Raw genomic sequence first — 25,183 nt, forward strand, 5'->3', positions numbered from 1 at the left:
CAAATCACTATAAAGATGATTTTTCAAAAAATCACTACTATATAATAATAACATTTTTTAACCAAAATTTACATTCAAATCAAGAGGCAATTAACATGTAAGCCTTCACTTCTTCGTTTTGACTCCATAATTCAAGAAATTATCACCGCAAAATAAATTTATTGTGACTATTGAAATGCTTAGGGTTTTGATCATCAAAAAGAGAGTAGAGTGAAAATTTGAAAGGGTTTTAGGGTTAAATGGAGTGGGTCATGATTAAAAAGTAAATTGGTCAAGATTTTATCCAATCTTTACTAAATGGGTTGGGGAAAAAATATGTAATTATATTATTAATTGGGAAGAGACTCACGCTCATGCATTGAGAATGCAGATTGTGTAAAAAGTGTGTATTTATTGTGATTTTGAAATAATTTGTAGGATAATAGAACACTCGCAAAGTTAAAGTGTCTTTTTAAAAATTCGAAACAACTTCAGGTGTCACTTTATGTCTTTCTCTTTTTTCATTAGATTATTTTTCTTCTAAGTTCATCCAAATCCTATCTAAAGAGGATTTTGGATGAGCTTGGAAATCATCCATCTCTTATATTTCAAAGAACTTTAGTTAATCTATTCTTATATTCATTTGTTGATATTTTTCAATATTTTTTTGAAAAATATTGAATGATCAAAATGTTAGGATTTTATTATTTTGGAACGTTGTAATCGTTTACAACCATAATACTGTCCATAATTGTCCATCATAGTCCAAGGTTAAGTTTTCAGTTACACTGGACTACTTGACATTTCTCTATGTGATTTATAGAGGAATGAAAATTACTAAGTTAGTAAGCGAGATTTTTAGACTATCTTTATAATAGAGAGATACCCAATATCTTTTTTCGCCACAAGGTTTAGTCAATTACAAAAGTTTAATATCAAGGACAACAAGTCTTTGATTTATTTTTTTCAATGATTTTAGAGATCAAATTAGCCTAATAATATTTGAAATATATGTCAAGTAGATTTTTAGGACTCTTACTCAGACTAGTGTTTATCCTGACATAAATGTTTATGAAGGTACTCTTACAAGTCAAATGTGAAAAATTATAGCTTGATTTGAATAAAACTTACCATGAAAATTATGAAAGATTGTTAAGTATCATGGAGTTGAGGAAGTTCAATGTTTAAGGAACTTGTGTCGCATTTCTATTCTTGCTTCTATTTTTATTTTATGAATATTTTTTGTATGAACATTTTTTTATTGGTTAAATCAAAATTTGAATTATTAAGAACCAAAAATTGATTAATTGAAATCAATAATAAAAATCTTATTGATTTGGCTAGTGATTTAGTACAAATCAAAAATCAATAAATCAAATCAATATCATCTAAAGCATGAACATGATCTCCTTTCTTTTGAAGGTCTAGCGAGTTCCTTTACACTTAAGAGACTTTCACCCCTCCAGTTATAACATTATTGACTTGAAATTTCAATAAATACAATCGAGTAAAGTATGACTTGGCAATCAACAAAGGATCAGAAAAAAATAAGTCTAGACCTCCTACAGAAATAGTTTGAAAGATCTTGTGTCGCTTCTTATTCATTTATGGGTCTAGACCAAGTACTAAAAGGGGTGATAAACTTGTTGGATTTTATCACTCAAGAGATGATGGGGTCGATCCATGAATTTTAGTCAAGAGTGGAGCAAAAACAAAAAGCTAATTCGAATGAAAAAAATTTCTGAGTGACCTCAAGTAGAAGTTAGAGACGTGAAAATAAAAGTCTATGGGTCGCTTCTAAATCAGTAGAAAATCTTTTCCTCTTATTTCATTCCAAATTCTTCCCGATACCTTCCAAGAAAAATCTCAAACTTGAATCCCAAATTGACAAATCCAGACTGAATCGATCAATATCCACCCCTACGAATAACATAACATAAAGCTAATTTTTTTATACAACAAGAAATCTTAAGAAGTTAAAAAGGGTTTCAAATACATCTAAGCTATTCTATTCCTTTTTACTTGTCACACTTGTTTTTCTTTTTAAGAGTCAAATGATATAAATGTTGATTGATATTTTAAAATGTACTTTTTTATCATATTAATATTAAAAAATTATATTTTTTGTATAGATTTAAAAAATTAAAATTTATTTTTTAAATAGTGAATTAATTTAATGTAATTTAAGTTAATTATTAATTAATCAATGAACTCTCAAAACAATAAAACGTGACAACTATTTTGAAACGGACCGAGTAAATTATTGCTGACAAAAAACCAATCTGTATTGAAAAGGGCAGCAATGACCGCATTGACCTAGGAAGATTTGTTTCTTTTAACAAGCTCCTGCTCTTTGAATGCACAATTAAGAGCTTATTTATGTTCAGTCCAATTACCTGTGGATATAAATTTAAATAGACTTTAAATTGTCTAAGCATTTAATTCTGATACATTTTGTCAAATAGACTTACACAGACAGATACTTGTTGACCAGTTGCTTGTCTTTTATTTCTATGTTCTCATCAATCTAAAAAAAGTTAAAAATCTATTCTCATTTAAATTGGATTTAATGCTCACTTTGCAATTTTTTAGGGTTTCTATATAGAGTATTGTTCAAATCTTATAAGGAGTTCAGAAATTTCGTATGAGTTTTACGTGAGATCATTTCATTCATCACTCTCTCATGCTTAAGTCCGGATATTCTTTATCTGGTGTAGAGCATACACAATCATGGATCAAAAGTATATTCACAATTTTGTATGGTTCGAGTTCTACACCGGCTCTAACAAGTCTGATTTTAATACTATGTTAAATTAAATATAGAGTAACTCAAAATCCTAAAAATTAGTTCAAAAAGAGAAATGTTATCAAAGTTTTATAAGAAATTCAGAAATTTCGTTCCAATCCAACGTTGGATCATTCCATTCATCGTTATCCGGAATTTCGTATCGATTTTACGTGGGATCTTATAAGGAGTTCAAGAATTTCGTTTCAATTTTACATAAGATCATTTCATTCATCACTCTCTCACGCTCAAGTTTGTATATTCTTTACCCGATATTTCGTTATCTGGTCTGGAGCATACGCAATCACGGATCGAAAGTATATTCACAATTATGCATGGCCCAGGGCTCCACACCGAACCTAATGAATCTAACTTTAATACCATGTTAAATAAGCATTATCCTAAAAATTAGTTAAAAAATAGGAATACTGTCAAAATTTTATAAGGAGTTTAGAAATCTCGTTCCGATCCGACGTGGGATCATTTCATTCATAAATTTCTTTCTTTTCCTCTATTTTTGCCTCTGCACACTGCATTTAACAAAATTTTCTTGCTATCCAATAGTACTAGTATATCTGAGATGAGATTCCCAAAACCTCAAGAATTGGGAAAGAAATGAAGATTAGGCATTCATTCAATGCAACTTTAGTGTTCTATTGCATCAATCATCCAAAAAAAAATTCTTGTAGCATGTGGCCTACGTATGCATTTATTTCCATTAGAAATAGTAGTACAGTTTCTCCTTAGACAACATATCATGGCATTAAATGCATAGCACCTAAAACTTGTTGATCCAATCCACCTATTGATATATCAATTAATTGTGAGAAATATCTAGGCATAATACATAAATATATCTTTTAATTTAGTTGCAGATTACATTTATATTATGTAATTTTTGGTGTGCATAAGTAGACACTTAAACTTAAATAAAGTTGAATAAATAGACACACTATCTTACATGATATCCTATGTAGTGTCCGACATGTATTATACCACGTAGGACTCATGTCTATAATTGTTTAGCTTTATGCAACTTTAAGTGTCTACTTGTGCACTTTAGTCATAATACATAAATATGTCTTTTAACTTAGTCGATGCTTACATTTATATTGTGTAATTTTGGATGTGCATAAGTAGACACTTAAACTTGTATAAAGTTGAATAAATAGACACACCGTCCTACATGATATCCTACGTGGTGTCCGACATGTATTATACCACATAGGACTCATGTCTCTACTTGTTTAACTTTATGCAAGTTTAAGTGTTTACTTATACACTTTAACTCACCTTATTGACTATAAGGGCTACTCCATTTGACATGTTCTCTAGTGTTTTTTTGCTTCTACTTAATTTGAACAAATTAGAATAAATCATCTACTCTCTTCCTCTCAATATATGTTGGTAATTTTTCGCTTTTCGAGAGTTAATTTGATTAATTTTTGAACCTAAATTAGATTTTATCAATTTAATGTTTTAAATTTAAAATTTCGATTATATAAGTTGCAAATTCTCTCGTGTCAATTTGATGAAAAACACATTATAGAATAGGCTTACCAAATATCAGTCAAAGTTGGCATAGTTTGATTTTCAAAAAATGAAATGTATCACATAAAAACAAAGAAATAATTCCTTCTCCTTCAATTCATGTTACTATTTGTTGTTTCGTATGCTTCGATTATCACATTATTTGACCGTTGTTGCTTTGCCTTTTCTATGATGTTGTGTAATGTTTTCCCTATTATTTACTATGTCCTCTTTGATTCCGTATCTTCTGTTTTCTACTGGCTTTGATATGCGTTATTTGAATTGATAATATTTCAAAAACAATCTTTCTATTTTCACGAGATAAAACTAAAATCTGCATATAATTTATACTTCCTAAGCTTACACCTGATATTACGCTGAATATGTTATTATTGTTGTGCTAAATTTGAAACTTAAAACCTGATGGTTGTCAACTTTCCTTATTCACCATTTAACCACAACCATATGCTTTCCCCTCTTCACTTATAACCTACAATGTTTTCACTTTTTTCTCCATTTGAAAAGTCAAGTCTTTCCTTTTTCCCCTCAGTCTTGATTGAAACACTCCATCTTTTAAAGCTAAAAGACTTGCTTTCAAGTGATCACTTATTAGAAACAAATTCAAAGAACTTAAGTGAGTTATAGTTTTTTTTTTGTGTGTGTGTGTAAGGGATGGGGAGAACACCATGTTGTGAGAAGAAAGGTTTAAAGAAAGGGCCATGGACACCTGAGGAAGATGAAAAGCTTGTTGAGTATATCAAGAATCATGGTCATGGTAGTTGGCGTTCTCTTCCACATCTTGCAGGTTTCTTCACCACTCTTCTCTTTTTCTCTTCTATTTAACATGACTTTTCTCTGTATGCTTTTGAATGTCTCCCCTATTATTTGCAATGTCTTTGTTACTTCTGTTTTTTCTAGTTTTATATTTGTTTGATATGTTTTACTTGAGTGGAGGGTGTTTGGGAAACCACATCTCTGTCTCCAGGTAGGAGTAAGGTGTGCTCACATTCTGCCCTCCAGATTTCACTTGGAGTGTTGTTGTTGTACTAGTGAAGTCATCTTATTATGCTGTGATTATTGTTCCTTCCTCTGTATGCTTTAGAATGCTTCTCCTATTATTTGTGATGTCTTCATTACTTCAGTTTTCTAGTTTTATATCTGTTTTTAGATGTGTGTTGCTTGAGATGAGGTTCTTTCAGAAACAACCTCTCTATCTCCACGAGGTATGAGTAATGTCTATGCACACTCTACTCTCCCCAGACCCCCCCCCCCCCCCCCCCCCCCCCCCCAATTGTCGTATTTCACATGGTATGTTGTTGTTGTTGTTCTAATGAACTCAACTTGATTCTTGAAGTCTTAGGTTTGAAGGCAGCTAGCTACTAATGAATGAGTGAAACAGTATGTGCTACATTTACTTTTGTTTGGACTCTTTTGGTCATGTGCTTGTATCTGTTTATTGTACCATCCATTTACCTTAGCAGTTAGCTTGGTTAACTCTAGAATGTTATGTATTTCGTTGTTCAGAAAATGATTCACAGGGAAGAGAGAGACTTTGTTTATGGATTCATAACATGGAGAGCAATCTTGTTATCTGAGATCAATTTGGTAATAATTTTTCTGTTTAGGTCTTGCTCGTTGCGGAAAGAGTTGCCGTCTTAGATGGACAAATTATCTAAGGCCAGACATAAAAAGAGGTCCCTTTAGCCATGATGAAGAAAAGCTTGTCATACAGTTACATGGAATTCTTGGCAACAGGTTTAATTTTTACCCCTTTGTCTGCATGCTTGCTTTAATACTATAATCTGTTTGGACTTTCCTGTTACAAGTTACTAATTTTTCACCGTTAATCCAGATGGGCTGCGATTGCATCGCAACTGCCTGGAAGGACCGATAATGAGATCAAGAACTTATGGAATACTCACCTGAAGAAACGCCTACTTTCCATGGGCGTTGATCCTCAGACTCATGAACCCTCTTCAGCACCTAATGGGCTGATGATAACTCCTCCTACATCACTTGCAGCCCGCCATATGGCACAATGGGAAAGTGCAAGGCTGGAAGCTGAGGCTCGTCTCTCCAGGGAATCCCAACCATTGGTTCCATCATCAGTAGGAAGATCTGGAGCCGACTACTTTTTGCGCATATGGAATTCAGAAGTAGGAGAAGCATTTAGGAAACTCAACAAAAAAGAAGGCAGGACTACTTGTGAAAGTCCAGCTTCTCAAGCATCTTCATCAACAAAGTTCGGATCTACTTCAGGCGTCACAACTGAGATGGATGTTAGTTTTGCTGCCTACCAAAATGAAGATACAGAGTGGAAGAACAGCCAACCATATACGGAAGATGTCTTGCAAGGATACGATGATACCTCTAGCTCCAGTGGATTGGAGGATTCTTCTGAATCAGCACTGCAACTTCTATTGGATTTCCCGAGTAACAACGACATGAGCTTTCTTGGACACAGTGATACCTACAGCTTGTATCCTGAATTCTTGAGTGAAAGCTCCTTTAAATGCTCTTCAGCAGAACATGAAGTTGGCTTTCTCTGAATATGTTAGTCGCGATTCACAAAAGCCTAAATTGTCGAAAAAATACTGCTCTTTTCTAGTAGGTTCAGCTGCAGAAAAGATTTGTATTTTGACTTCACTATGCATTATTAGCCATCTTGAGTGGTATGTAAGCCAAGACATGTTAGGCAAATTTTGGTCACCATGTCTTGAAGCTCATATTTTGTAGTTATATCTTCTGCATAGCTAAAAACATTGGGAGAATCTTTGTTAACTCATTTTCTAGTTAATGGAATTGCTGTTGACATTTCAGCTGATCGAAAGTTCTAAACATTTCAGAGGTGCACCTTAGACACGGTGTAATTCCACGAGTGAGGTTTAGGGAGGGTGGTGACGTAGCCTTGTCCCTACCTTGTGAAGGTAGAGAGGTTGTATCTGATAGACCTTTGGCTCAAGTAAAACATATCAAAATCAGTAGAAACGGAAATATGGTAGTGAAAATAGGCAGGGGATTGATGCTAAACAAAATCAAATCAAAAAGGGACCTCACACACATTGACATTGAATTCTCCAGAAACACATACAGGAATTGTTTTCCTAAGCAGACTTAATAAGTTCCTATACAGATTAGGAAGCATTACAACAAAACTGGACACGTAAAAGAAAACACGCGAAACAACAGCAGGCAAGAAAATATACAATAATGGAAAAAAGCTTTTATCATCCAACACATCCAAGTAACTTCCTAGGATTTTGCCCTGTGGCGCGATATTTGGCAGCCATCTCCTCCGTTTTAAGAATTTGTTCCCCTCGTTTAGCTTCAACCGTGGCTTTCTTCTCTTCTGCTTCCTTATGTACCAAAGCTTCTTTATTTTTCATCTTTTCTGCATATTCTGCTTTCTTTTGCTCTAATCTTACCTGCAGATTGCACATTCAAAAGCATGACTCAACAGTATCATGAATTTATTGTTGACACTTGACACACATCATCCATGCACTACGGTCTATCTGACCGTGCATGGGCCATTTTTATGCGGGCCACCCTCAATTTATGTTTAGATGGACCATGGTGAAAATATTAAATACATGAATGTGACATTGTCTTTGATCACACTGTTTTGCAGCCACATTTACAGTAAGCTCAGTGAAGTTCACTTCTGTGTGTTTAATACATAAACACGCGGAATCATTTTTCCAAGAATAATTTGGTTATGTAATACGTATTCGCAAGGTTAAATTGGTTTCCCCTTGACAGGATATGATGTCTAAAATTGATCGAAAATATGTATACTAAACATTGTACATATGTTTACCTCAAGTTTTTTCAGTTTAGCATCAAGATGTGCTTTCTGTTTGTTCTCCCATGCTGCAACTTTAGAGAGCTTCTTTTGAGCCCTGTTCAGTCATATACAAGTGTTAAGACAACACGATCAGTTGAATTGCTTGAAAAGCTTTCGTGCAATTAAAAGAGTTTACTAAAGTTGTTCTACTTATGCTCTCTCATATAGGCAAGAAATCAGTTGTATGATAGCTAACAACATATAGGAAGTTATAGAAATCCTACTTGTTATCAACTTTGCTTTTTTCGCTCTCTTCCCATGCCTTGACAAACGCAGACTTCTTATTGTTATTAAGCTGTGCAAGAGCAGTATCTAAAGAAAAACAAGAAACATAACAGTTGTTAGTTGAGATGTATTAAGAAACATGAGAGTTGTTAGTTGAGATGTGAATACAAATCATTCAACTGTAGTATGAAATTGTTGATACAAAATAAACATAAGCGACTTTTACAGGTAATTTGCTATGCTTGGATGTAAGGTATTTGAAGAGTTCAAAGTTTTTCCATCATATGGCATCTGAACCTAACTCAACCTCAGAAGCTAGCTCATGAGGGGAGGATCGTCCAAATGACCAAATCTATATAAGTTCATTCTCTTGGGGATAGAAATTGACTCTGATACCATATATATAGGATATGACACTTGGGCTCGACTCCAAAAGCTAGCTTATGAGGGGAGGATTGACCAAATCAATATAAGCAGACTGTCGGTCCATCTTTCAACCAATGTGGGACTCTAACCCACCCTAACACAAAAGCTAACGTCATACTATTATCGTATGTTATAATGTTGCAAAAAATGATTAAGTTCTAGTACTTCGATTCATACCTCTTTCCACGGATCCCTTTGAACTTTTCATAGAAGAAGGATTTGTATCTGTCAAGATAAGGAAATGACAACATGTTTAGATTTCTCAAAGTCTTGTTTAAGTACATGATCAATTAGACACCACCTCTTTACCAAAAAAGAACCATGATATATGCAACACAACTTGTATATCCCAGAGGGAAGGTAGTTTGGAAATGTTAATCTATTAATCAAGAATATTGCATAGCAACAATTCATAAATTGAAAATATCATATTCCACGAAAGATTCAATCCATCCACAGGTTCCTTCTGCGGCTATCTTGTTAACTAGAGTAAACAACATATTCTTTTGTATATACATAAGTTGTTGGCTTGTGCACCCTTATACAAAGGAAGATTTTAGTGTTGTAACATATATGGCTCAAAATTTGAATCCCAAGTGTGACATTATTTTTAACATGATAACTCTACTTTGATATTATCCTAAGGTGTAGCTCAGTTGGTGAGCTACTCACACCTTCACCTAGCGGTGAGAAGTGCATCGCTACATAGATTGAAAGATAATCAATTGAATATCATTCGACAAAACATCATATTGTGCATATAGTGTATATAATTAAAACTACTGTCGGTCATCTGGTTGGGAACAAGTTATATATATAGGGATAATTTATCCTATCACTAGTATACATGGTGGAATAAATAACTCAAGGATTACCTAATACCTCCAACCAAATACAAAATAAAACAATCTTAATTACATTTTATTTCGAAATTATTATACCTTATACCTCATAACAAACGACTCATGATTAGATATATATATATAGAGAGAGAGATATAGAGATTTACTTTGAGGTGGCAGGGTGGTGACAGCTTTAAAATTGTTTGTGGCCATGGCAAAGATGTTGATGGCTTATGGGGTTAGGTTACAAGGCATAAAACTTTCATCAATATATATAGATTGAAAAAAGGATGATTTCACTATTGCATTCAAAAAAGAATTGAAAAACTTTATTCTTTCTATTGCATTTGCATGTGTAGAAGGAACTTTAATTTCTTCAAAGATGGTTTTTTTTTCCCTCTAAGATATAATTATTAATGAGTGATTCAAAAACTTTAAAGTTGTATTTATTTATTTATTAGACAGTGTAGAAAACGTGTGTTCAATTATAATCTATGATATATGTTTATTTTAATTATTTTTATTTATTATTAAGAAGTAGCAATATTTTTTGTGTTAAATTTTAGTTCATCTGTTTTGAAAGAATGGCTTGGAGAAAAACACGAGGGTCCAAGTTTAATGTCAAATTCATATTTATTTTTATAGATATTTAAATAGAAATTATATATGATAACAATAATAAGATAATATATTCCGTATATATAATCTCACTAAAATATAAATTATATGTGAGAAAATAAAATAGAAAAGGTCTCTTACATTTGGAGATAGGTTTAAAATATCCCTTAAATATATTACTGAATAACAATAACAACACAATATATTCTCTATATTCTCATTTAAATAGAAATTATATGTGAGAAAATAAAATAGAAATTGTCTCATACGTTTGGAGATACGTCTAAAGTATCCTTTAAATATATTTATGAGTAGTTTTGGTCCTATAAGTTAATCAAACAGTAAGTACTTCAAATCTGACAAACATAATTTAGCGAAGAACTCACTAGAAGTGTAGTTTTTGCAGGTTTTTAGTTTTTTCTTCATTTCAATTTATGTGACACTGTTTGACTTGACATAAAATTTAAAAGAAAAAGAAAAGACTTTTGAAATTTATAGTTTAAAAAAATCTTAGGTATATGTGTAGTTATAAATGACTAAATAATTTCATCAAGAGTAGACTATTTTTTAAAGTTAAGTGTTTTTAATTATAGAAATGTAATAATTTTTCTGGGATGCACGATTAATTTTATCAATAAATGTGGCACGAAAACATGCAAATTGTAATGACCAAAAAAAGAGGTTTGTGTATTATGAATTGCATAGTTAATGACAACAAGATAATAATAATAAAAAAAACATATAGAATTGGATTGAAATAATAAGATAAATAAATGTGATGGCCTAAGTTCTAATAAGGATAACTAATAGCATCAACAAATAAATTTGATATTATTGACATTCTCAATAACATCGAAATCACAAAGTAAAAGTATATAGCTAGCTGGTAAATGAATAATGATCAAATGTTGTACAATGAATTAATAGAAGACTATTTATAACCAAAATCTTAGGGAGCATTATTTGCAAAACTTGGTCCAGAATTCGAGGCCTCTACGAACACAACTAATTTTTCCGATTGCGATTTGAGAGATATCAGACCTATTCTATAGTCTTTCACATGTTATTTTTTCTGATTCACCCATGTATCTGATCGGATTTTTATCACATACAATATATGTTTCTACACCTTTTTTTCCATGTTGAAATAAACAACTCACCGTGTTTACTTTTAGGAAAAATTAATTAAGTAATGGAGAATCAATTAATTTCTTTTCTAATTGTTATATAAACTCACTATAAGTGCTAATAGCCCTGTAAAGGGGTCCAAAAATATCCCTTCTAACGATCTTTTCCTCTTTTTCGCTTTTGCTTTGGACTCAAATTTATTTTTACATTTTAAAAAGAAAATCACGTAATTAATGTCATATATATATATATATATATATAAAAGAGAACTCTAGGCCCGCCTACGTAGCGCCACCACAAATCAGGATTCCCTTTTAATTTATTTATTTTCAAAACTAGCATTTTCCTTTCATGAAAAGCTGTGACTTTTATGAAAAATTGTGATATTTATGAAAAGTTTTGACTTTTATGAAAAGTTGTGACTTTTATGAAGAGTTGCGACTTTTATGAAAGGTTGTGACGTTTATGAAAGGTTGTGACATTTCCGAAGGGTTGTGACTTTTCCAAAGGGTTGTGACCTTTCCGATAAGGCACAATAAACATTTGTTCACACTACCCTTTGTTGTCTATAAATAGAGGGATTTCCTCTCATTTTAAAATAACAAAAATTCTGAACTACTTCTTCTTCTTCTTCTGTACAATTAAGTATTCATGTACTTTGATCATGTTGAGTGACTTACTGACACAATTGTTTTTGTACCAATACGTTGGTACATAAAATTGTTTCATCCTGAGAGGATCTAATTCTTTAAACCTCATGTATTAGAGGGGAATAATTTTCTTAAGGGGACACTGTTCATTCAGTGGACTCAATTTTTTCCATTCTATTTTTACATATCATGGTATATTTTTTTTACAGTCATTAATTTATGCTTATGATATTAATTGTTGTTTTTGAGTACATGTTTTAAACTCTATTGTTTATGTTTCTGCAAACTTATTGTCTCTGGTTATATTGAACATATACACATATAGTAGGTATATTTATTGTGCAGAAAATAATTATTATACTCGGTTCCAAGAATTAATGTTTTGATATTCTATATAAAATTCTATAACTTGAAAGTACTATATATAAGCTTACATATTATCTATTTTTACATAGATATGAAGTTTCTCACTTATCAATTGAAGAATTTCATCATGCAAAGTTCAAAAGTTATATTGCTTTCATGTTCAAGCGAAATATCTTTTTTTGAATCTGTTAACAATTTTTTGAATTTTTTCCTAAGACATATATCACAATTGTATAATCTATGCAACTTAAATGTGTTCTTTTCCTTACAAAATACCTTTGTATATAAATTCTTATATTCTTCTTTATTTTTCTTTTAATTTGATTAAAGAACCAATGATTTATTATTTCCTGAACAATTCATTCATTAGAGGTTCTTGAGTTATGTGGTAATGACAAATAATCAAATTCATGTTGGAATATTGCTAATATTTTTTTAAGAATCTATTTTTTCCATTATTTTTAATGTACGGATATTAGTAAAGAATTATTTACAAATTCAAGCAATTATTATTTATGTCTGCATGAAGCGCGGACAAGTTACCTAGTTATATTATAATAAACAACTAGGTTCACATGTAGTTTTGTATCCTTGTTCTTTTTCTTCGACAAGTATTTTAATTTTATTTTCTTTGAAATTTTTCATATACACGCATTCAATGATTATTTGAAAATATCCACATAAACATGAAATAACAAAGTTGACTTTGTGAGCGAGTAGTTATTCCCTCTTATTAGATGCATAGAACTTTTTTTAAAAGCAAAGTATTGCCAGTGTTTGATCATATATTTTAGATTAGATTTTTAAGAAATTATCCTTAAATGCTTGATTTTTAAATATTTTCAAGTTTTCTAGGTCGATTTTTGGAAGAAATTTCACTTTTTCTTATGAAGCTTCAATTTTTTCAAGTAAAATTCATGTCCAAACAAAAGTTTAAATATTAAAATCACAAGTTCAAAAATAAGGAAAAAGTCTGATATACCCCTCAAATTTGCGAATTGGAGCTATATATCCTTTGTTACAAAAGTAGCTCACATAATGGTATAGATATACCTTTACCATTATACAAATGACCCAAATATACCAGTTTCATCTAATGGATTTTAAAACATCTCGAATATTGTGATTTATGTACATACTAGTCTTGAACACTTAAATTTATCACAAAACTTGCCTATAAAGTTTCTAAGCAAGAGTTGTTGTTACTTGAATCTACGATGTTGTAAGTTGTCCTTGCACGGTCAATGTTAGCAACCCTTCTTTCTATCTTCTCAATCTCCATAGCAAATTCATCGGAAAAAGAAGCCGTCTTAAGGCAATAAATTGAGGTTTGTAGCAACAAATTAAGAACTTTGCTATAAAGACTAATCTTAGCCTATATCTCTGAATCAGTACTCATGATTGTTATTAAGGGGTATTAATGATTGTAGTAAAAATATATTTATGAGACTAGTAGTATAAGAAATGATCTCAATTTTTTTTTACAAACCTTAACCACTAGACTAAACATTTAACATGTGTCGAGAAATGTCAATACTTATATATATAAGTATACAATGTAATTTAACCTTTATATATAATGTTAAATCAAAATTTGACCTCTATATACAATGCAATTTTCGATTAAGGGGTATCGCTTGACCTCCCTTACCTAAGGGTGGATCCGCCCCTGCTTTGGATCATCTCCTCTTGAGATTGAAACTGATTCAACGTAGGCAATTTAGCTGCTTGCAAATGGTTATGTTCATATTCGTGAAAATTTCATCACTCCTTGGATGTTCTTGAAAAAATTATATAGATATAAATAGTATCTATTTTTTATAAATTATAATCTTATGGATCAAGTTTTTATATTTAAAAATGTGAAATCCTGACATGAAATTTTCAAATTTAAGTTTTTTTTTAAGAATTTGAGATTTCATCTCATGAGATGAAAATTGAAATCGCATATCCAAATGTTGATTTCACTCATGTTATCAAATCACGAGAAGAAATCGCATATTCAAATGCTTACTCGTTTGACCATGGGATATAGAATCATGATATGAAATCATGAGATCAAGTTGAAGTTTTGTTTGGACAAATTTTTGTGTTGTATATCTTTTCATAAATATAAGAATCCCATCAGTTGTAAATAGCCCTAATTATTTATTCAATCTTACCAAATAAATAAAAAATTATAAAATCGCATAATAAATTATTACAAAGTTATTTGTTCTCCACTTAATTAAGTAATTGTTTTATCTAACTTTAATTGATCAAACTTTAATTCAATAAAAAAATTGAACACAAATTATAGTGTACTGGTCTTTAATATAATTTCCCCCACATAGTATGGACAATCTCCTCACGTTGAACTTGCATTTCTCCATCATATGACCGAGAAAATGAACCAACATTGTTACTTAGAGTCATTTGTTGGTCGATATCGTCCGCAACTACATTTTTATGCTCATAGATCATAAATATTTCATCAGCCCTTTGGTATTCTCGCAAATAATTATGTAACACTATACGAGTTATGACAATTTTCACTTGTGAGTCAATATTGCCTTGTTTCACATGTGTGCAATTACACATTTATAGTGCATTAATTTCGTGCTAAAATCAAATATATTAGAAGTAGTGATTGTCAAACATACATCACTAATTTTGTCCCTTTTCATATTAAATTGCTTTAAACATTTTCATATGTTGCCGAAAGAGAAGTTTTTTTATTATGAAACATTAAAAAAGTGTTACTCCCTCCGTTCTTATTTATATTCACCAAATCAATTCCTACTTTATCATTTATATTCACCAAATTTAAAGTAATAATACATTTTATATTGTTGAGAATAATAAATTTTAAAAAGTAATGATGTGAAAATTAATTTTATTTACATATGAAACAAATAGTTAGTAGATATAAATGTGGAGTTGTTTTAACAAAATATAAGTTTTTGGATCAATTTTTATATTTTAAAAATCTCAAATCATGATATGGAATTCCCAAATCATGATTTTTGGAGAATATGAAATTCATGAGATGGAAGCAGAATTAAATCGTATGTTCAAATGCTAATTTCATCTTATGATTTCATATCGTGATATGGTATTGCATGACCAAACATCTACTCAGTGTCATTTTTATAAACCTCAACGTTTTATGTCTTTTAACGAAGAAGAAAACGATTATCAAGAAATAAATTGATGAAAAAATGCATTTTAAGATGTGACATAGCAAGCCGTTAAATTCAGAATAATTAACTAAATTTCACTAAAGATAACTTATGTGTAGAGCCATCAAAACGGGCTTTAGCCCAAGGGGACGGCCCAACCCAACCCGTTATTGAGGTAGGGTTGGGATATGATTTTTCAAGCCTATTTAAAACTAGGGCTTATAAGTCCGACCCATATAAACCCTTAACCCTTGAGTATTGATCGGGGCCGGGCTAGGGTCGTCCCATGGGCCAAAACTTTTTATTTAATGGTAACCTACAATAATCTCACTAGTATATAATCTAATTACTTAAATACACGCTATGTTGTAATATTATGAATCTTACCAGATTTTGATACGTCCAGATACATGTATCTCAGAATATATGAATTTAAAATTAGGTTGATTTGTTCTAGATACACTCCATCTAAGTAGATTTGCATGTATCTAGGATACATAGACAAATCTTGCGCCCTCACCTCTCTCCCATCTTGCTTGTCACTCTCTTATCTCGCTCGGGTATCTGGTATGCGAGATACATGTTAATTACACTAGATTTTTTGCTAGTGTTATTGAAACAACACCATTGTTTGCCATATTTAATTTGAAAATCTTCTCATTTTCTTGATGTTATAGAATTATAAGTTTAAAAAGAAAAAAAAGGGCTGGCCCGCCCCAGTCCTCGACCCTTCTAGGATTGGGCTGGGTTGAACATTTTCAGGCCCTACCAAATAAAGGGCTGCCCCGTCCTAGCCCTTCAAATTCATTGACCCGCGAGGCTTGTGCCGACCATTTTTGACAGCTCTACTTGTGTGTATCAAACACACACAAAAAAAGGGAAAATTACGCGATTAAACAAACTTATACTTTTTAATTACTCATCATAGCTATAGTTTGCTATAATTACCACTCACGACTAACATTATTCATTAATTACGCGGGCTGACTTTGAGTTTGTATAATTAGCCACCTTTGTATATGTATAATTCGCCAGAATATACAAATACATATGTATAATATACAATTATCTAACCTATATACATATACAATTCACCTCTCTCCCATTCTCTCGCTCACCTCTCTCCTCCCTCTCCAATCTCACTCGCCTCTCTCCTCCCTCTCCCAATCTCGCTTGCCATATATACAAATACATATGTATAATATACAATTATCTAACCTATATACATATACAATTCACATTTCTCCCACTCTTTTCCCCCTCTCTCTCCCAGTCTCGCTTGCCTCTCTCCTCCCTATAGCATATAGCTACGAATTGTAATTATCAAACTATAACTATGGAGAGTAATTAGACTATTTTTGAGTGGCTATATGTGAAAGTTCCAAAAAAAAAATGTCTTACAAATATATTTTTCTGAAAACATTTTATTTTCTAACCAAACACACCCCTTGCCCGTACGTGTGTACTTCTTTTCTTTTTCTAATTCAGTCTCTTCACAGAAACTATGGAGACCGCCGGAGAAACGGCGCAAGCTCCGTCTCCGTCTCCGGAGAAACAGTGGGGGGAGAAAGTATCAGAAGCAGTGCTCTCAGTCTACCGCCGTCTACCGAAGAAAGGAAAACCTCAAGGCCGTGAAGTCACTGTTTTGGCTGCTTTTCTTGCATCTTCACCTTCACAAGGTCCTAACAATTTTTGAAAGTTTTTTTAAAAAAATTGATCCTTTTTCCGATTTCTATTCGCTATTTTGCTGAAGAAACCATAATTGCTTATTATTTTGCAGAACTGAAAGTGATTTCGCTGGGAACGGGGACAAAATGCATAGGGCGTTCGCGACGGAGTTCGAAAGGCGATGTTGTGAATGATTCTCATGCTGAAATGATCGCAAGAAGAGCTCTACTAAGGTTTTTTTTTCTTCTACTTTCTCTGTCGAACAATCTTCAAAGCAGGAATATCAAAATATCTAATTGAACTGGATTCTTCAAAATTTTAAATAAATCTGGATATTTAAAACATTATAAAATTTGCATGTTCAAGTTGTGTGCAAAGCAAACTGTTTCAATCATGGATGAGGACTTGTATGAGTAGTACCAAAGCATTCTTGTTTCACGTGAGATCATCACCAACTGATTATACTAAAGCAAACCAGTATCGTAAAGTTGACAGACTATATTACTGTCTTGTTTTTAACAACTTATAAGGATTGGAATTTTGTTGTCTTGTTCGAGAAAGATGGAACTGACATCTTTCCCCACTGGTAGTATTGGAAGGGGCTGAAAAGTCAAAGGTGGTGGCATTCCGATCTTACTTCTAAACAATTTCGATAAATGAACCTTGACCCTCCTGCCAGTCTACCCTTCACCTTAAGCAGAAACTGGTTTTTCATTCTATTCATAGGAAGTGATCGACCTACCTATTAAACTCTAAGGCGTGATTTTGTTGGATTGAGGAAAGACTACTCAAATTGGGCAATGGAAGTCCTTTTTCTAAAATTTTAGGAGTGCCGTGCCTATGCTGCAGTGCTAATGTCTCTTTTTTGGGTGTTGTATTTTTAAGTGTATCAAGGATATGTCTAGGTGTACATGGATGAAATATGTCCTATCGTTGGTTACAGGAAAATGACTTTTATCAATATCCTTGAAGATTTGCTTTGATCACACCAGGTACTTGTATTCAGAGATTCAAGATGTTTACAATACCCATGCACATAGCAATGGAAGTGTGTTACGTGATGATGTGGAAAACTTAATGTTCCATTTGGAGAGTGATGGTTTAGGAACAAAAAAATTGAAAATGAAGCACGGGTGGCAGTTACATTTGTACATATCACAATTACCCTGTAGGTAGTGGTATTCTGTTTTACTTCTTTAAACCCTTTCTTCAACTCATGTAAGAGTAGAACTCTCTGGTTTTTCAATTTAGTTATTATACTAGTTTCTTTGCAGGTGGAGTTGCCTCACCAGGTTCAGAGCTTGCTTTATTGCATGATAGTCCTGCAAAGAATGGGGACATGATGTGCTTATCTATGCAACTTAGTTATTCAAAAGGGGAGTCGTCGGGATATACTGCTATGAATGATGGTATGACCATATTAGTAACATTAGCCATAACCATTTCCTTTAATGCCTTTCTTGAACCCCTTATTGTCATGTAGGATCTTTTGAGTCTTTTGTTACTTGGATTTGTTGGCGAAGATATGTTTAAACTTTAAAGTAATCCCAGGTGGGGGTAGGATTTTTAATTGTTTTGATCTTTTCTGCTAGAGTGTTTAGTGCTAGCTCTGTTCACTGGTCAGGCTGAGTTGGTTGAGATAAGAGTACTAACATGGATTCCTAGTCCAAGCCTGGTTGCAAGCCTATAGTCCGATTCCAGTCTGACCAACTGTGAGCACTCAGTTTATATGTTTTGGGATTTTCTTTTCTTCACTTTTTGATGATTCAAGCTCAATTGATAGGGCTCACTATCTAGATCTAAGCCCCTTCACTTAGCATACTGTCTTGATGGGTTAGTGGGGCCTCTGACCTTTAAATAATCCTATTGAGTGTGTGTGCAAGTCAAGAGTGGTTATAAAGTTGCAAATGGCTCGATCGGAAAGAAGATAAACTAAGCACAATTTAGGAGATAAGATCTAGTGTGGTTTCATCATCAAGATCTAGTGCATTACCTAATTAAACTACAGTGTGCAATTTTCTTTCCTGTCCCAGTTTCATTGGAACAAATGAGATCATCAAATCCTTATATTCCTTCTTACAAATATGAACTGTTATCACCCACTCTTTGAACTTGTCTTCTTCCTCGTGAGGTACGCTTGAAATTGTTTATCAAAAAAAAAAGAAGGAAGAAGGTAGTACGTAAGAAATTTTAAAAAATAAAATAGAACTCCTTTCCTAAATTAAGTTCTTGTCTTCATTATGTGCATGTATATTGATGGAGAAACTAAAAATGTATATTGTTTATTCTCAAAAATAAAAATGTATAAATTGTTTAATCTTTATCAAAGGGATTTACATTGATCAACGTGTAGTAACTTTTTAGTATCTGAAGAATAGAATAATGAAAACGTTTTCTTGATCGGTAGGATGGAATAATGAAAACTATTGTGTTGAAAAGATTATAATTTCGACTTAGGATGTATTTTGCGAGTACCACTAAAGGAAGATTGATTTTTTTGGGGACATGCACCCTTTGTTCTTTTTCTTTTTAAACCTTTAGCCTAAGGATTTAGTGTTTGATTTGGTAAGGTTTTCTACTTTTTGGTATATCCTTGTAAGCGGGTTTTTATTTCCCTTGTTTATAAAATGTTATTACTTGACCGTGTACGCTAAAAATTTAAAAGAAAAAGGACCAAGGTGACCTTTAAGTTTAAGCTGAGAGAGTATCCTGCTTGTAACTGTTTAGTAATCATCACTTATTCTGGTATGGACTTTTTTTGTAGTGTAAACGTTAATAGTAAACTCATGTCACATCAGCAGTTAGCTGACTTGAGGACCAAATTATAGCGTCCATTTTAAAAAAAAAAGGACTGATCATGATGTCTATGGAATGTATTCTAATAAATCGGAAGTGTTAGCCTTTCTGTGTCTTCTACATTATGATGTCTTCTGAAGGAGTTCCTTAGTTTTGGTTTTTGAAATTACCCAAGCAACAGTTCATTGTGCAAAAGGCAGATCAAATCGTATGGATTTAGAATATTAGTTTGTAGCAGTTGTTACGAACAATTGTTAGGCATAATATAATTAATCTAAGTAGCAAAGTTGACAATTAGTTGTATGGAGGTCGTGGATTAGGATAGAAGGTTAGTAGGTAGTTGAGCGTTGTCGTGTTTTTCGGTGGGATTAGGCTTGGTGGTAGTTCATTGCACCGTGTATGTTGTAGTATCAGCCTTATTCATGTTGTTTCTTGCTTTTTGATATCTACCATATGACGTTACTATTCCTTTTTTGTATGCTTCGTATTGCTTTCCATATAAGCTGCCATGTTTTCTTCATTTCTGTATTTCCTTGTTCATAACTATTTTGATTTGATTCACTTTAGCCAAGGGACTTTCGAAAACGGAATCAACCTCTCTACCTCCACAAGGTAGGGGTAAGGTCTGCGTACACTCTACCTTCCCAAACCCTACTTGTGTGATTATACTGGGTATGTTGTTGTTGTACCAAAGTTGACAATTGATGTTGGCTCACTTTAAGATTTTTCCACCAAGTACTAATTAGTGGTTGATGTCTTGTAAAAAAATTGGTTTAGGAAATCCAAAGTGCCATCTCCCCCCTGATAATTTAAAGGAGGAGAGGGAGATAATTTGGGAATCAAAAACTCATGCTCTCATGTCTCTTTATTTTTTGCTTAAGAATAATTTCAGATTTCTATCTTTTCAGGTTGTTTACCCATACCCTTTGGCACAGTCATGCGAAAACCTGGTCGTGGAGATACAACTTTGTCAGTCAGCTGCTCTGATAAAATTGCCCGCTGGAACGTGGTTGGTGTACAAGGTTCCTTATATTTCTAATTGTTACATTTGCTTTCAATAATATAATATCCAAAAGCAATGGAAGAAACCTTTAGAACTAAGGACCAACATTTATGAATAGTATGAACTTTTACCTTTCTCAAAATATATGAATAATATAGAAGCTGTTGCAGCACCTCTTCTTTATCTTGTATTTACTGATCTTTTTGTTTTATATATTTCTCTGTTTTAAAATGCATCTATGATGTTTGACGACTGCAATTGATCAATATGGTGATAAGCAGTTTCTCTAGATCTACTAAAATGATGTGTTAAATCAATCTTTCATTTCATTTAATTAATTGGGATTTAGCAGTTATATGAAATTATCGAATGTTTTACCAGATTGTTAATCTTCTTTTGTAAATGTCCATCTTTCATGGAGTTCATATTCCTATCATGAATTCCCATTTAATGTCAGCAGGTTAGTAAGACATTCACAAAGTCATTTCAATAAAAAACCATGGGTAAATCTGACTATTCATTATGCAATGACATGGTTGGTCTGTTGTTCACTTGTTTGGTTCATGGGATTGTGAAGTACTCCCTGTGTTCCAATTTATGTGTCTTACTTTCTTTTCTAGTCTATTATAAAAAGAATGCCACTTTCTATATTTTGTAGCTCTTTAATTCAATTATCACTCCTAGCATGTTTAAAGTCCACAAGATTCAAAGAGCATTTGGTACATTCTACACCTTTAGTTTAAAACCGTAAGAAGTCTTTCTTATTTTCTTAAACTCCATGCTCAGTCAAACTAGGACACATAAAATGAAATGGTGGGAGTAGTTTGTGGTGTATCATCATATGACTTTTTGAAAAAAATAAATTCCTGGTGCTTAGACTCTTAAATTGCTGAGGAGATTGTCTCATGAAATGGAGAAACCTGTGAACACTGCTCTGGTAAGTATTGTATTATCAACTTTGTGAAGCCTTCCTCTATAGTGTGCTTTCAAGATGTGCTGTAATTTCGGTGGTTGTTAAGGTACTTTCTGGTGGTTATCATTGTTTTTACTTGAAGCCAATCACTATTGTTAATATTGCAGGAGCCTTGCTTTTACTTATTGCAGTGATATTTTAATAGTTAACGGAAGTTCTGTGTTGTTTCTAATTTCAGTCAGTACCGTTCTTATTGCAGGAGCTCTACTTTCTTATTTCTTGGAGCCAATTTATATTTTTTCTGTGACCATTGGACAATCCCATTTAGCTTCTAAACCCTCCATTATTGAAGATGAAGTGATCAGAGCCATACACGAGCGTGTCTTACCATTGTCCAACAAGTTAATGGATCCATTTCAAGTGAACAAGGTTTCTGCACAATTTTCTTGCCATGCTTCTTCATCTTATCCTCACTGTTTGTATGTTACATTTTTTACTTTCACCTTTGGTAGCCACTTGTCTTTGTTGCGCCAATTCCATCCGAGGAGTTTCAACATTCTGAAACTGCTTTGACCACTTTAACATGTGGGTAGGTGGCATAATATTCCTTTATCTAGATGATTATCTGTTGGCACTGCTTTTTATTTACTTCAAAGAGTGCGTTCTAATGTCAAGGTACTCCATATGCTGGAACAACTCTGGATTGCATGAAGTCATTCTTGGAACCACTGGCAGGAAGCAGGGCACTTCTGCAAAGGGCGCTATGTCTCCTTCCACTGAGTCTTCTCTATGCAAGTAAGCTCATCAGAACTAGATTTTAGAAAATTCTATAGCATTGTTAATGCTATGATTCTTCATTTCAATGGGGTAAAATTGTAGAAAATTCTGTCTGATGCTTAGTGAGGAGTCCCACATTTTGTTGTTTTAACTATTTCATGTGCATACCATCGTGTCAACTAGTTAATAAAATGTGTTTTAGCACTTTATCCTTTCTGATATGTAAAAGTTTACATAGGCTTAGCCATGATATGTGGAAATATCTTGTAAATCTTTGGGAATGACATGTCCTATGATCATTTCAGGAAGCGCTTTTTGGAATCCTTCTTATCACTATCACATAATTGCTTAGGTGAACATGCTTCTGTCAGGAACTCTTATCGAGAACTAAAGGTGACATGCAGTTCTTTGTGTACAAATGTTTACTTGTTCACTTAAAATATTGGTATCTGCATTCCTGTGGGATAACTTTCTTCTTTTCATTTTGGGTGACCTAAAGAGGAACTAATATTTCATAGCAATAAAGGTGACATGTAGTCTGTAGATACAAGTATATGCATATTTTATTAAATAAGGCATTGATATTTACATTCTTATGTGATAATTTATACTGCTCACTTTAGCTGAACTGGAGAGAGACTAATATTTTCAAGGTGATTTTGTGGAAACAGACTGTTTCACCTTCTTTATATTATCTTTTGCAGGCTAAGTCGCAAGAATATAATTTAGCTTCAGAAACCTTTAAAGGCTGTTCAAATTTCAAGAACTGGTTTCTGAAACCTCAAGATTTTGAGGCCTTCTCATTCATGGCTCCGTGAGGCGAGTTGCTGCTTTAGATAGATTGCATAACTGAAAAATGACTATAATATTGGCATTATGTGAATTACGCAAGTTTATTGCAAGTGATTCAGAAGATATCGAGTCTTGCTGGGACAATGGTGGATCTGTGAATGTATTCGACAGTTAAAAGTGCTTAACATGGTCCATGGGTGACATGATTTTGCTTCAGAGGCTGATAATTTGAGCCTTTTCTGGGCTAACTCCATTGAATTGACAGGGGAATTGCTGAAATCATCTGATTCATGTTTTTGTTTTGTTGAAGTGTCTATTAGTTTTGTGTCTTTTAGTGAGAATGAAGCTAAGTAATTAGGATGTCTCAGACTAATACTTATAAAAAAATTTATACTACTCAATACTCTTCTTGGAGGAAGACATAACATTATATTGTGTTAGAACTTCACAATGGCATTCTCAAGATATTCATGGCCATTTAGGAAAAGTAGATGATTAAAAGAACTTTAGTAGAGCTAGGTAATATTTTAAAACCATCCCTATTTGCCTCTTTTTAACTCTTTTGAGAGTAGTTTATTGGGTTCATGAACTGTAATTTGTGGGAGCTTTTTGCTTATGAATGAAGGATTAGTTTGTAATATCAGCTCATTAAAAGGGTAGTTTGGTGAGCAAAGCACTTTACGTTCACCATGTATGCAGGGGCGGAGCTACCCTGGGGCAATGGGTGTCACTCGATACCCCTTCGTCGGAAAATTACATTGTATATATTGGTCAAAATTTGGTTTAATAAATATATATACAAGTGTTGACACCTCTTGGTACAAGTTAAAGGTTTAGTGTAGTGGTTAAGGGGCTGCAAAAACTGCTTGAGGTTGTGTGTTTTATCTTTGATAGCATCGCGTATATATTTTTACTTTATATTTTGACACCCCTTACTAAAAATTATGGCTCCATGAAAGCACAAGTTCTTGGGTGTGTTTAGTGTGATGGAAGATTAAAAAATTATTTATAGGAAAACAAGTGAATTTCTTAGTTATTTTTTTATGTTTGGTACACAAGCAAAAAATATTATCTAAAAACATTTGCATATAATCTAAATAAATATTAGGGAAAAAGGAAAAATATATCCTCGAACTTTTGAAAATGGTACGCAATACCCTTCGTCATACTTTTCGTTCATCAAAGCCCTTACCGTCCAATAATCAGTACACATTTACCCCTCCCACTAACGAAGCACTGATTGTGTACACGAGTCGCAATCCTATACCACAACCCGATTGACCAATTTTTTTACCCAAGCCCATAACCCAATTAACCCACTTGATTTACACACAAATAAACTCTTTATAATCCTAAATAAAAATTCTAAAGTTTATTTATTTATGTTAAACTTTACCCTCATTTTAAAAAATATGATTATAATAAGAATTTTATTGTAATACTCCTATTAATTAATGAATTGTTTTTGTAAAACTTAATTTTTGAAATTATTTTTTCAACAACTTAACATGCTAATCACTTTCCCTTAACAATGTGGGTCCCACATTTTCCATTATTCTTTTCTGTAATTCTTCTTCTCTAATTCTTCCGTTGATTTCTTCAAAATTCTTCTATTGTTCCTTTGGTTCCTGCAATGAAGAAAAAATGGGAATTTCATGGAGTAAAAAGCATAAAAAT

At 32.7% G+C, this 25,183-nt stretch overlaps 3 protein-coding genes across 5 annotated transcripts; 2 read left to right on the forward strand and 1 right to left on the reverse strand.

The window, feature by feature from the left end:
• The first annotated feature begins 4,808 nt into the window (after nt 1-4,808).
• LOC125868339 (transcription factor MYB17-like) lies at nt 4,809-7,111 on the forward strand. The gene is made up of 3 exons (XM_049548995.1): nt 4,809-5,099; nt 5,920-6,049; nt 6,147-7,111. Exons 1-3 carry the CDS (start codon nt 4,967-4,969, stop codon nt 6,841-6,843), a joined length of 960 nt encoding a protein of 319 aa, XP_049404952.1. The 5' UTR covers nt 4,809-4,966; the 3' UTR covers nt 6,844-7,111.
• A 236-nt stretch (nt 7,112-7,347) lies between these two features.
• On the reverse strand, nt 7,348-9,847 carry LOC125868403 (remorin-like). The gene is made up of 5 exons (XM_049549061.1): nt 9,802-9,847; nt 8,970-9,017; nt 8,366-8,453; nt 8,115-8,196; nt 7,348-7,719 (listed from the first exon to the last, which is right to left on the reverse strand). Exons 1-5 carry the CDS (start codon nt 9,845-9,847, stop codon nt 7,522-7,524), a joined length of 462 nt encoding a protein of 153 aa, XP_049405018.1. The 3' UTR covers nt 7,348-7,521.
• A 7,164-nt stretch (nt 9,848-17,011) lies between these two features.
• LOC125868378 (tRNA-specific adenosine deaminase TAD1) lies at nt 17,012-24,169 on the forward strand. Of its 3 annotated transcripts, none has more exons than XR_007446731.1 (11): nt 17,012-17,236; nt 17,338-17,458; nt 18,218-18,397; nt 18,489-18,634; nt 20,930-21,043; nt 22,197-22,366; nt 22,450-22,522; nt 22,613-22,732; nt 23,020-23,107; nt 23,419-23,533; nt 23,607-24,169. XR_007446731.1 is itself a non-coding variant. In XM_049549042.1 (11 exons), the coding sequence occupies exons 1-10, from the start codon at nt 17,062-17,064 to the stop codon at nt 23,530-23,532; spliced, it is 1,305 nt and encodes a 434-aa protein (XP_049404999.1). In that variant the 5' UTR covers nt 17,012-17,061; the 3' UTR covers nt 23,533; nt 23,607-24,169. The 3 variants fall into 3 exon arrangements, 2 of the variants coding, with proteins under 2 accessions (XP_049404999.1, XP_049405000.1); XM_049549042.1 differs by having other exon boundaries at nt 22,450-22,526; XM_049549043.1 differs by having other exon boundaries at nt 18,218-18,393; nt 18,500-18,634; nt 22,450-22,526; nt 23,419-24,169.
• The last annotated feature ends 1,014 nt before the right edge of the window (nt 24,170-25,183 follow it).

The sequence above is a fragment of the Solanum stenotomum genome, chromosome 6, assembly GCF_019186545.1.
Source record: "Solanum stenotomum isolate F172 chromosome 6, ASM1918654v1, whole genome shotgun sequence".
NCBI classification, from domain to species: domain Eukaryota; kingdom Viridiplantae; phylum Streptophyta; class Magnoliopsida; order Solanales; family Solanaceae; genus Solanum; species Solanum stenotomum.

Bases quoted from the DNA above. Each gene is read 5' to 3' on its own strand.
- LOC125868378 (XM_049549042.1), top strand. From the start codon at position 17,062: ATGGAGACCGCCGGAGAAACGGCGCAAGCTCCGTCTCCGTCTCCGGAG. The intron at 22,527-22,612 runs GTAGGTGGCATA...TCTAATGTCAAG, and splicing joins TTGACCACTTTAACATGTGG to GTACTCCATATGCTGGAACA. The intron at 22,733-23,019 runs GTAAGCTCATCA...TGATCATTTCAG, and splicing joins ACTGAGTCTTCTCTATGCAA to GAAGCGCTTTTTGGAATCCT.
- LOC125868339 (XM_049548995.1), top strand. From the start codon at position 4,967: ATGGGGAGAACACCATGTTGTGAGAAGAAAGGTTTAAAGAAAGGGCCA. The intron at 5,100-5,919 runs GTTTCTTCACCA...TTTTCTGTTTAG, and splicing joins TTCTCTTCCACATCTTGCAG to GTCTTGCTCGTTGCGGAAAG. The intron at 6,050-6,146 runs GTTTAATTTTTA...CCGTTAATCCAG, and splicing joins CATGGAATTCTTGGCAACAG to ATGGGCTGCGATTGCATCGC.
- LOC125868403 (XM_049549061.1), bottom strand. From the start codon at position 9,847: ATGGCCACAAACAATTTTAAAGCTGTCACCACCCTGCCACCTCAAA. The intron at 8,454-8,969 runs GTATGAATCGAA...GTTTTTCTTTAG, and splicing joins AAAGGGATCCGTGGAAAGAG to ATACTGCTCTTGCACAGCTT. The intron at 8,197-8,365 runs GTAGGATTTCTA...ATGACTGAACAG, and splicing joins AAAAGCAAAGTTGATAACAA to GGCTCAAAAGAAGCTCTCTA.